The 12,985-nt window shown below is 38.6% G+C and overlaps 1 protein-coding gene across 4 annotated transcripts in view; it reads left to right on the top strand.

The window, feature by feature from the left end:
• LOC111646186 (E3 ubiquitin-protein ligase Midline-1-like) overlaps nucleotides 1-11,897 on the top strand; it is a 56,516-nt gene extending 44,619 nt beyond the window's left edge. For 3 of the 4 annotated variants that reach the window (XM_023395617.2, XM_023395616.2, XM_087170883.1), the window contains 7 exons: nucleotides 580-687; nucleotides 2,576-2,724; nucleotides 3,504-3,631; nucleotides 4,868-5,011; nucleotides 8,606-8,767; nucleotides 9,037-9,244; nucleotides 9,332-11,897. In XM_023395617.2, coding sequence (XP_023251385.1) covers nucleotides 580-687; nucleotides 2,576-2,724; nucleotides 3,504-3,631; nucleotides 4,868-5,011; nucleotides 8,606-8,767; nucleotides 9,037-9,244; nucleotides 9,332-9,680 — 1,248 coding nt within the window. In that variant the 3' untranslated portion in view covers nucleotides 9,681-11,897. The remainder of the gene's footprint in view (nucleotides 1-579; nucleotides 688-2,575; nucleotides 2,725-3,503; nucleotides 3,632-4,867; nucleotides 5,012-8,605; nucleotides 8,768-9,036; nucleotides 9,245-9,331) is intronic. The other variant, XR_015436410.1, reaches the window with a different exon arrangement.
• Nucleotides 11,898-12,985: the final 1,088 nt, after the last annotated feature.

Here is a 12,985-nt window from a genome sequence, read left to right as displayed (position 1 = left end):
CTGGTATCTGCTCATAAGATTGTTTCTATCTGCTAATGTGTGATATATCACCTTAAAATGTAAAACAATATCAAATGTCTGATTCTCATCTTGTCCAACAATTCCCCAACTTCAAAATGTCTGTCATTCAGGGAATGAGAGCTACTCCTTGAAATCACTCCCTTGTTAACTCGTTCGCCATTCTCTATGTAATATTCTGCACGGACGACACTCTCAGAATCTGGAGAATATAATGGCAGAGGAAAATATTGTACACTATATAGTAAATAGGGACTGATTATGGACACAGTCCTTTGGTCTGGAGTGTCATGTCTACCTCTAATAACCACATGGCTTCCTGCTTATTTTACTTGTCACTCAGCTCTCATGCCAGCAGAAGGCAAAATGGCCGAATAGGCCTCATCTCCCTGAAGTGTTTGCTTCCACACAAGAGCACCGGCTGATGGATGAAAATGACATCCTGTCCCTTGGTCGACATGATGAGGAGTCACTCACCATGTATCCCTCTATATCACCAGCCCGCCCCCACCTCCATCACTCTCTTTGTTTATCTAATACTGTGTTTGAATTGGTTCACAGGTGAACGCGTCCCGCCAGGAGGGCAAGCTCATGGAGGAGTGCGATCTCCTGATTGACATTATTCAGCAGAGGAGGCAGATCATTGGCAGCAAGATCAAGGAGGGGAAGGTGAGGTGAACACTCAGAGGGCCATGGAGTGTGATAGCAGATAGGATTTATTCTTTTTTATATCCATCTTTCACTTCATATCCGCTCACTTTTCTTAGCTGATTTATAGCGTGGTAAACAGTGAATAACTTCTAATTTGTTGCTCATTTTAAAGCTATCCATGGAGCCACTTGTCATTTTGTTATTCCACTGCTAACAGCATAATGTGCTTTTTTTTATTCTTATTGATTCCTAATTTGACAATTTACTAATGCTTTTGTAGCTACTGATTTACAACAATTCTTAATCATTGAGAATGATGATTTCTTCCATCAGTGAGCCATTCCAGCGGGTATAATGATCATCAAGGGGCAAATATGGCCTGCAGATCTAATATTCCACAGTTATATGCATAAAAATAAAAGCGGGTTAACTACACTATTCCTTCAGTGTATGAAATGAAATTTGCAAATGTGGTACATATTAATATCTGGTTGACAGGCATTCACAATCCAAAGGGCTGGGTTGCTACAGTTGATCGACTGCTAACGCCATCACCTATATTCATCACTATTTAAACACACTGAAAACACTTTAAGCTACCACCAGACCTCATTTTGTGTCAAATGCAATACTAGATCACAGCCACTTCACCTGATCCTAACATTGAGAACAGACAGCAAACTGTTCAGCTGCCTGAAACACAAACCCTTCAACACATTCTAAACAGACGGTGAAAACAGTCCGACTGGCCAAAAGTAGATCCCAGAGCATATGGGAGGGCGTATTTACTTGTTTACTAAACCCAGATGATTTTTTTTTAAAGCTGTGTCTAATGAGACTTTGAACACATGAGGGATTTTTTCTCACCATGTAATGTAGGCTTTTAGCTTTTAGGATTGCATCAGAGAAGATACAGAGATGCATGCGCAGATATTTATCTTTAGGCCAACACATTTCTACAAATTGCCTTTTAGTGGAGTGCTAATTCATGATCAGTACCACTAAAAAGTTTCTCCTCTTAGTCTACCTTATGTCTTTATTTTTTAACATGATGATGATTTTGCATATGCCAGTATAATTAGGCTGAGATTACACTGTTTTGGGTTCTTTATAAGCCAAACTGCTGATGAAATGTCCTTTGACCTCAATCCAGCTACTGACCTCAATCTGTCTCTTAAAATCTCTGCTCATAGGGAGAGGGAATGAAACTGAGGGGCAAACAAGGGGAAATGAAATCCCAGATTTGTGTGCAATAGAATCATTGACACTGGCCTGGAACAAATCTAGTGTTAGTAGGGATATGCGCGAAGCTTAACTCATGTAGTCCGAACATCTTTGTATGTTTCTTGGTAACTCTCTCCTGTTATTTAGAAATCACTTTCTTTTGAGGCTTAGTTGTAAAAATCCCTTCCATACACACCCAATACTGTTTTATTTGGTCTACAACATGGAGAAAAAGTTAACCTTGAAGTTTCCAGTTCATTTACTTTCAAACAAAACCTCATAGAACAAAAAACAAGTAAGGAGGCCAAAACAAATCAGCTTTCAGTCCCTGTAACTTTAGCTGAGCATGATGGATGTGTTCATGCCCTTTGTTACAATTTATCTTCTGTGATGTTCATACCAATTAAGAAAACATGAACAAATTGATGACTGCCTACATTAATCAACTTTGGATTTGACCTTTTCGTGTGTGAGTGACTTCGAAAAGTTAACATCTATCTCCTTGTACACACAAAACTGTGTTTTTTGGTCATTTCCTGTCGTCAGCTCTGATTATGTTCTTATCTCTAATGATCTGCAACACCTTAACCTGGATGAGGACATTTAACAAACTCTTGATTTGATTAGTTTATCCATCTTAACAATACTGTTCTCAGACCTCTGCATTTGCTGTTTTTCTCAGACACAAAGGCTTCGGAAGCTCGCCCAACAAATCTCCAACTGCAAGCAGTGCATCGAGAGGTCCTCGGCCCTCATCACACAGGCCGATCAGACGCTGAAAGAAACCGATCATGCTCGCTTCCTGCAGACCGCCAAGAGCATCAACGAGAGGTCAGACAGCCCACACACTGACCACACATGCTTGGCCATATAATGTCTAAGTCAAGGGAGAGGTTAAAGACTGCACACATAGATGTTGAGAAACAATGTGATAACTTTATGTCCTTGACTACCCCAACAGCAAAGATGAAAAAAAGTAGAAAGGGAACTTTTATTCAGCCCAGTCTTATTCTACTCCCTGCTTAAGCTGTCTGACTAATTGATATGGCAATTGAGAACAAAACCCAATGTCCAATATGTGCATCCTCAGGAGAAACAAAGAGTGATATAAAACAAAACCATTATCCTTTAGTCCTTCAAACAAAACAAGTGTTTCAATCAGAATCTAATCTTTAGAGCTTCTCTAATTAGGGGGCTGATTCTATTCAGATTTGAAACTCAGTATTTTTTAATTTAGCAGTTGTTGAGCAAGTTTTTTAATAATTTATATCTGTGGTACCCCTTCAGCTAATCTCATCTGATGAAAATGCTGATGTTTCTACATCTTGAAGTGAAACTTCTAAACACTCATTTATGCTCCTCAATTCTTTAGAGATAATAACAAAGCCTTATGCTGCTGATATGCACATAACTCATACTTGTACTTTTAAAGTACATTTGCAGCCTATTTGACGTAATTCATCCCTCAAAAAGTACAATACAACCCACACATGGAATTGTTTGTCCCTTTGAACTGGCAAATCCATTTTTATTAGTTGTTCTTTTAATCAGCTTGTAGTGCAGAAATGGAGGATGAAAAACCTGCTCAATTTTTATTGGTAATCATCTAGGGTGTCCATGGCAACCGCATCAACCCAAGTGCTGATCCCTGAGATACACCTAACAGACACCTTCGACACCTTCGCCCTGGACTTCACCAGAGAGAAGAAGCTGCTGGAGACTCTGGATTACCTCACTGGTAAACATTTGCGTTTCCATCAAGGTCTTTGCATTCTGAAGGACTTTATTGATTCAACTAAAAGCTATTCATTCATTGAAGTGTCCCAGGTTCATTTTTTTAAATCTTGAAGAAGTATATAATTAAAATCAACAGGAATTTCAATTCATGTGCACCATAATCACTTGATGTTTACTTTCTTCAAGGTTGCAATTGCAAATCAAATGTCTCTTTTTGGTGGATCTAGAATCTAGCCCTTTAATTCACTTCCTCGCTGACCATACAACCCCTAAAATCTCCTGTAATTACAATTTTACTCCACTTTCAAATTGTAATTTTGCCATTTTTTTTACTTCTTTTGAAGTCTCTGTCTTCAGGCACTGCATTTTAAGGAACAGGCGTTTTAACTCCAAAATTAGTTTTCAACATTAATTTCTGATTTGTGAGGACCCATCAAAATGTCACCCTATGAATTATGAGTACACTGGGGACAAAAAACAAGGCATCATGTGTAGTGGATTTGAAGGTCTGTGAAAATGGCTGGCTCAAATTTATTCTCTGCGATGCATGAGGGCTTCGCTTGAGGGCCTTTTCACTAAGTGAATCAGTCTGAATCACTCCACTATGTGCATCCACTCATGACAGAAGGCTTGGGAGAAGGAGAGAGTGACACAGAAAGAGAGAGGAAGTGGCCTTAAAATCAATTCAAGCTGTGGCTTTGTATCTTTGTTTCTTTACCTCAGTCCATATTTCTACTAGAGGCTTCATGGCTTGATTACAAAGGGGTTTTATTTAATTTACTTTTCCAAAGAACAAAAGCAGGTATTAACATAATAAAACATAATAAAGTTTACCCATGAATCAGTACATGCGTGTAAGAGAGCCAATTCAGGATCTCTGGTTATGTAACAAGTCACATTTGTTACTACTAAAGGATATTCACTGTTTTAATCTGAGCTGCTTTTTATCTGATTATTTTATCATTTCTCTACTGCATTACTTTAAATGCTCAACCTACCACTCTAGTGGAAAGAACATCTTCACTCCTCTGTGTAATGAAGCCTTTTCACATAAATTCAACCCAATGAATGCATACAATATTACTTTGGGTAACTGTTTGTTATAAAAACTGACAACCTTTGAGAGTGTTATCAGTTAAGAATATTACTAATGTAATTTGCAATAATACTCAAACAGAAGAAAACATTGGAGCCTAAGATGTTGTTGGATGATGTTACTTTTTTTTCTCACACACAGCTCCAAGTGCTCCGTCCATAAGGGAAGAGTTGTGCACTGCTTCCTACGACACTATCACAGTCCACTGGACATCTGATGATGAATTCACAGTGGTGTCCTATGAGCTCCAGTATGCCATCTTCACTGGACAGTCCAACATTGCCAGTAAGTACAGTATATGTGACTGACAGTAAAATACAAACTACAGAACATAGTCCATCACAAGTCCAATCTACTCATGGGACTCATGGGTTTTATCATCCTGGGGGTAATTTACAATTACATTATACTTCCAAACAGTGTGTTTTATAAGCCAGGGGTTTTCCAGACAATGAAGTGCACCTCCCTATGATGGAGGGTGTAGTCGAGTTGACTGAATATGTCAAATCTGAACACAAAGACATGATGCACATATTTTTACATTCAGTGGACTTTTAATTTTAGAGGACAGCATTATCTCTGACGTCTATTGTGAATAAACATGAATAAACCTCCTTAAAAGTCGTAGAAAAAAAAAACAAACGCTCCTTAAGAATCCAGAACATACCAGAGAATCATCACCTTTTTCCGTTTTCTTTAGAGTCAAAGTAATCAGTCATCCAAGGGTGTACTGCAAGGAGGAACTCCCAGTAGCTATTCAGCATACTTTGAATTGTGCCTATTTGTAAAAAGTGTAAACATAGGCTAAAAGAATTGGACATAAGTTGCAGCCCACAGCATGACACACTGAATTCACAGTAATCTAATGAGTACATCAAGTAGTCAGATCTGTTAATGTAACACTATACATATACAGTATAATATTTGTGAATTTAGGGGGAGCCTATAACCACTGTTGTGGACTTGGGCTTTTGTCCCACATCCCGCATGTAAACATTGCCATTGCATTTGTTGTGCAGATGCACATTTTGTTTAATCTTTACAGACTATTTACAGACCTCAGAGCTGCTCTATACAATCACGCTGCTTCACTGGTGGCCTCTAGCTCGCCTAAGGCAGCAGGGAGTTGAAGTGCTTTTCTAAAAGCTTATATGGTGGTGAAGTAGAAGTGGAATCTCCTGAAGAGAACCCTCTAGCCTTTATGCTACTATCACTATCAGATGTTGTCGCACATCAAATGACTGTAGCTTGTGAAGAATGAAAGATGTGAGTAAGATTTAACAATAGTTCAGCAAAGAATCCACACTGTGTGCAGAGCACTCAGCAGATGAGACTTCAGTGGATGTGCAGAGATATTTCAGTGTCTGCACAAGCAAGACGTTTAGGTTTAAGTGGCACTGAAGGAGGGAGATGTTCTATCAGGAGAGATGACAGCTGAGGATGAATCAGCATCCCAGACACACACTTAGTGACACAATGTCTTGTTTAACAGCAACAGACATACTGTATAGGCTGACATCCACACACACTTAAATCGCATACACACAAGACCCAGAAAATCATGAGCGCACTCAAGTTAGCAAAAACTACAAGGAAGAAAATGGGGTCAGGGCATCTAAAGACGAACTCCCCTGCTTCCTTTCAATCAAACTGCATGTTCTCTGTCTTTCAATTATTCTTTTTTATAGATTCAAATAGATCTACCTCACAACAAAAGTCCTCTGCCTTCCTTTTTTTTCTTTTCTCCTTCCTTTTCTACTTCATGTTCTTCCTCCTTTTTCAACTCAATCTGGGAAGGGATTCCTTCCTTCTTCTATTTCCTACTTCCCATGGTTATACATTTGTCTTTGCCTCTTCATTACTTTACAGTTTAAAGCATGTTTAGAATTGACAGCTTGGCCTATTAAACTAATTTGACAGTTTATTTCCCTCTTTATGTCCCCCTCTTGTTTTCACATCCCTGCCTCCCTCTGTGCACTAAAGATGGTGTGATTTTTCTCTCCTCCTGTTTTCACATCCAATAATGTCAGAGGTGTTGCTGTTGGCGTCCAAATCACGTGCCAGAAAATTCCCCCAGGCCCAATTCAGACGAATCACTGCAAGAAGGGAAACAGTCCCATAATGTTAATGTAATAACAGCACAAAAATAACATACTTAACTCCTGTGCGTAATTGTTCTGTGCAGCCTTCTGGATTGGATTTCCTGGGGGAAATGTGTGTCAAGATGATAGTGACTCACATTCTTATCTGCCATTTCAGTTTGATATGTCTGGAACTACAAGCTTGATCAAATAAAGTTGCAATGTGTTTAATTTTAACGAATGTATTTACTTTAAGTCTGAGAGTGTACTGACAGGAATAGTAGCACTTCGAAGGCTACGTTTTAACAATTAACATTGTTCTAATCATAATGTCCTCAATGGGATTTGTGTCAATCCTAAATTTGGTCATTGTTGGGGTTGGGTGGACCAAAAATAGGCTAGATATCTAATGTATTTGAATGTGTCCTTGACAGACGGGCAGAGAGTGGTAATTGCAGTTAAGTTGAAAGAAAGCTGCATCTATCAACAAAATTCATTGTTTTAGCTTATCTTGTTGAATCTAACTTGTTGAAAATTATTTACAGTTCAAATAAGATACATTAAATGTATCTCTGTTTTGCTAGGTGTCTACTCTTGATATTAATTATATAATAAATTAAGTTAGAATCCATTTAAAAATATTATTTAAAGATCTCTGAATGGAAACTATTATGGCATCAATTCCACCAGAGTTAAATGTTGATAGCCTACTGCTGCTCTGTAAAGCTAGCTACCTTTAGCAGGAGTTTATCTGTTTTTTCTTTCCCCCATAATGAGTGGATTTAGCTTATGTGTAATAACAAACTAAACTAATTACCAAGATGTCAGTTCATCAATTGATTGTTTGTTTTCAATTACAGATAACAGCTAAGGAAAAATCAATAGGTATATTTAGTTTTAGCTTTAGCTAATGTTAGCTAACTCACTAGCTAGCTTTCACTTGATATAGCACTCTTGTTTTAGCTGCGCAGTTTGATGTTTATCCGATGCAAAAAAATACTTTTAGTTCTGTTTCGTATTTACCTTATTAACTTTAACATTAAAATGTTGAATCAGGTATTTCAGTTTATTCACATGCATATTTTTTGGTCAAAAGGCAGGACTTCAGGAGAAGGTTATATGGTGTTAACACAATATTGTTATGTGACATTATAATATTTTGCTGAGAATTTAAGATGCTCATTATAGAAGATTGTTTTACTGGTTTTCACTTCTGGGTGGCCAACAAGAGCAGCACTATAGCAGTAACTTCCTGCAGAAATTCCTCAGGCGAACAAAGACATGACATGGGAGGAAAATGTACCCACACATACCCAACTTAGGAGGTGGTGCAGCAGTGCTTAAGTGCCACTGAATAAAACACACACCAAAGACACACGCACACACAGCAGAGAGAGCACGGTGCAGCTATGAAGCCAACTAGGTGTGAATGCTTTCTTCATGTGCCTTTTCACACCCTCTCACCTGTTCCCACTGCCACAGGCTTGAACACAGCCAGCCATTTAGTACACTATCCTTTCACACAGCTGTACATCACTCCTCTCTCTGAGACTTTTAAGTAAATAGTTTTTCTCTTGCTTGGTGAAATTGTCTGATGTCAAAATTAAATTTTTCTTCTCCCTTTAAAACAGCACAGTATTTACTTTATAAACTGCTAAAATGCATCCTTTTTAGGACCCTTAAACAACTAAAATTTGAATGTCATCTCCTTGAATTATTTGACTTCACACTGTATCTCCCTTCTCTCTCTGCTGTGCTTCTTTTTCCTTATCTCATCCTCCTCTCCCTCTCCTCCCAGGTCTCTGTAACTCATTGGAGAGCTGGATGATTGTTCCCAACATCAAGCAGAACCACTACACGGTGCACGGCCTGCAGAGCGGCACCAAGTATATCTTTGTTGTCAAGGCCATTAACCAAGCGGGAAGTAGGAGCAGTGAACCAGGAACTTTGAAGACCAACAGTAAGCGACTGATGACTGAAACTGAGCACTCCACATAGAATTGACCTTTACAGGAAAATTCATGAGTAAACATTCACGCAGAGGTAGCTTATTGGGTTTCTTATGTCACTTGCTCCACTTGCTGAGCTTGAAAGACTTCTGTCGGGACATATGAAATTTAATTAACTGAAAATAAATGAGCTGTTCTGTAAGGAATGTTGCAGAGTATGAGTCTCTTTGTACTGCCACTTCAAAATCAATTTTTCATTTTCTTCCCTCTCCTCTCTCAGGCCAGCCATTCAAGCTGGACCCAAAATCAGCTCACAAGAAGCTGAAAGTGTCTCACGATAACCTAACAGTGGAGCGGGATGAAACCACATCCAAGAAAGGCCATAGCCAGGATCGGTTCTCCAGCCAGAGCAGCTATGGCGTGGTGGGAAATGTCTATATTGACAGTGGGCGTCACTATTGGGAGGCTCTGATTGGAGGTAGCACATGGTGAGTATCATAATTTAGGGAATCTATTTAAAGTTCAAAGTTTGAGGTTTTCACTTGTGGATAACAGAAACTTCCAATCCTCCTCAGGTACGCTGTGGGTATAGCCTACAAATCAGCCCCCAAGCATGAGTGGATTGGCAAGAACTCGGCCTCCTGGGTGCTTTGCCGCTGCAACAACTCTTGGGTAGTTCGCCACAACAGCAAGGAGCTGGCTATTGAGCCATCACCCCACCTGCGACGCGTTGGGATCCTGTTGGACTACGACGCCGGATACCTGACCTTCTATGATGCTGTGGGCTCCCAGCACCTGCACACATTTCACGTCTCCTTTATCCAGCCCGTGTGTCCTGTGTTTAACGTGTGGAATAAGTGTTTGACGGTTCTCACTGGTCTACCCATCCCAGACCATCTAGAGGGACTGGAACCCGTAACCTGAAAGCTACAGACAGACATGAATAAATCAGCATAAACTGGCCTCATTATCTTAAAGCTGCACTGGGCATATTTGTGATAATACTCATGCTTGCATAGAGAACAGAAAAGTGTTCCATCCTCTTAAATTCACTAAGATTATAGTGATTAAATTCTGCTTATGTGAACATTTACACACACAGATGCAGTTACAAAACAGTGAGTGAAATATAAACTGCCTCCTAACCAGAAGCTAACAAGCACTTTGTCCAAAAAGCTGAATTCATAACTGCTTGATTATTTCTTCATTTCCCATTTGGTTTTCTTTGGTACATACCACTATAGACCAGCTATTTTTGGTAAAAATTAGCATGTGAGTAAGCCAGTGACATAAATTTCTCAATCAAAATAGTTCACACTTGCTACTATTAGTGCAAAGTTGCCTAGTGCAGTTTTAATTAAGACAAAAAAGAGAACTTCCTGAGGTCTTCTCATTAGTGATTTCCAATTGGTTATTATGATTTATAAAAGCAAATATGATGCTGGTTCATGTTGTATTTGACTCAAAAAGACTTAGTGAAAACCTATTCTAGATGGAGGGCAATAAGCTGGAGTCAGTTCAGAGGAAACCAGGACAAATGGACCTTGTTGGACCAGAAATTCCTTCTCTAAGGCACTTTGGGCTACGATGGGCATATTTGTACCACGGCAACTAGGAAACAAGCCACAAATCAGTTTTTTTGTTTCATTTGTTTAACACCATTTTATCAGATATAGCACTTTGAAAATCCCTTACACACAAATACACACACTGCATACACACACTGCATACACACACACACACACACACACACACACACACACACACACACACACACACACACACAAACATGAGTGCATACACACAGGCAACCCCTACTTTAATCGATCACAGTTGCTGAAAGAGCAGGTGTATATTTTGTAAATTCATAGTCATCCCCCCTTATCTTTCCCTCCTTCATTAAAAAGGAACCAAAGTAGCCATTGCTGTCTGTTCACTTGTCTTTGCATAAAATTTTACTCTTAATAAATGCTGAATTATTTTTAAAAAGTGACATAGAGAGGAAATAGCATTATGCTAATATTAAAAGCAAAGGATTCCTTTAAATCTAGACCTTGTTTTTGCACATTGTTCATACTTTATTCATGGTTTTGTAGCTTCAAAGTCTCATTCATTTTGGTGCAATTAACATGCATTCATATTGGCAGTGTTGTGTTTTGTTTGACTTATTGTGTTAATTTTTCTTGATTTGGCAGCCAGACAAGTCCTGCCATTATGATTTCATGCGTTACACAATATATGAGTTGTGCTACAGTTGTAGCCGCAGGTTATTATTTGAGCTAGGCTGTAAAATGCACAATTGGGTGTAATTTTTGTCACTTTTCTCTGAAACAAGCTATTTAGTGAGAGATATTTGTTCTGGTGTGCCAATACTCCATGAATTAGCTTTTCATAAAAAGTGTCTTCCCATTTTAACTCATAAAAATATTCAATTTTGTATGTCATTTTCACACTGAGGTCTTATTTCATTAAATCCAGATGCAGCTGTTTGTTTGAAAAAATAAAAGTTCAGTTACTCTTTCTTTTCTTTTTTATTAAGATAATACAGCAATAGACATGGGGATGTCATTGGACTTACTGCATAATGGTTATATCAGTAAGGTTCCCTCACTCTTTCATCATGTCACTTAGTCATCTTTAGTCTTCAGTCACTGGCTGAATCTTATTGGCTGAACTGAATTATTTAAAATGGACAAAAAGGCCTAAATGATCTACAGCCACTGATACTCATAGGTCAAAACCATTACAGCATAACCCCCGAAGCATATTTTCAATTCTACATCATGTTTTGTTCTATATGTAAGTGACAAAATGGATCTCCTCAGTGTAAATACAATGATTGGTTGTATTTCTCAATGTTGCTTCTTTTCAATATCCACCACACTTAAAATATGGAGAACAAATAACAATCTATTCTTTAATTCTGTGTTTCCTTGGCAATAAATTGAACTGTATGTTTCATTGTATCGGATACAAATATATAGTGCTTAATTTAATGTCTCCATTTGAACTTTACCACGGTGTTATATGTTTTGTCTCTGTGGACATTTTTATGGAAAACAGGATATGAGTGCTTGCTTCACTGTCGTCTGAGATATGTCTATGAAAAGGTAAAAAATAAACGTTCCTTTTCGCATTAAAGTATGATTTTTTTTTTCTTTCCTCCAGTCAAGTAATCTTGCAGTGTGAGAATGTCAAGAGCTGTTCTCATAAAACAGGACTGGGTGAAATGCCAGGAGCCATTTCGCTCTTTCTGGGTGACGTACAAACAAAGGAGGAAACTGAAGCAGCCCCAAATTCAATAAGTATAGACCATGGCATTTTGGTCTGTGTAAAGTTACTGGTGCCCTCCAGGAAGGTAATGCACTTACTGCTATAAGCATGGATATGTTCTTCTGCTCAAGCTTCCCCAGTTAAAGAGCCAAATTCAGGTCAGACCGTCAGTTGTCAAGCATTTAAAACTGCTATAACCAACATTTTTACATTAGCAAGTAGAAAACATGACAACCTGTACATAAAAGCTTTAGCTTTGTGTTAAACCCACAGATAATTATCATCCGACTCTACAGTTCCTCTGAGCTCTATGGAGCTTTGGTAGCATCTTTCAGCCGACTGTTTTGGTTTTCTGGCCCCGCGCCTTTACTGTTTTGGTTCACTCTCACTGCTCTGCATCTGTTGTCAGCTCTAAAAACACACTGTATACTGCCTGCTCAGCACCAAGCGGCAGACAGACAAAGTGAACAATTTAGCATTTAGCAGCTGAAGAGTCAGATATCTGAATCTTTTTGTTTATTTTTTCCTCATCCAAATTTTAGCCTAAATTGACCATGTTTATTCCAGACATGAACTATAGACCTCTGAATATCGATGGCCCTCTGTCGACCCTACGGTTTTTGGCAAAATGGGACTATGTACACTTTCAACTCTTCACTACAGCTGCACTGTGTATACAACTGAGAGAAGTTTAATCAAACAGTGATTATTTCACTGTGCTCTAAGAGCACTTTTTCTTAATTTGTATTTATAAGCTCAAGAAGGTAAAATTAACCAGTAATTTACAAAAAACAATTTTTTGTAATTTTGTGTATCTGAGATTTATCTTGAAATCCTGTGAGAGCTCCTGAACCCTAGATTGGAAACCACTGCTCTAAGCTACACTCTTACCTGATATTTAGAGATGCATGTCCAGATTGGTTACAAAACCACTTTGCCTAGATGTTTATCCTTGG

The sequence above is a fragment of the Seriola lalandi genome, unplaced genomic scaffold, assembly GCF_002814215.2.
Source record: "Seriola lalandi dorsalis isolate HSWRI2012SDOR001 ecotype SW California unplaced genomic scaffold, Sedor1 jcf7180002054966, whole genome shotgun sequence".
Taxonomy (NCBI): Eukaryota; Metazoa; Chordata; class Actinopteri; order Carangiformes; family Carangidae; genus Seriola; species Seriola lalandi.
Note: the sequence above shows the minus strand (reverse complement) of the source record. Positions and strands in the feature narration are given on the sequence as shown.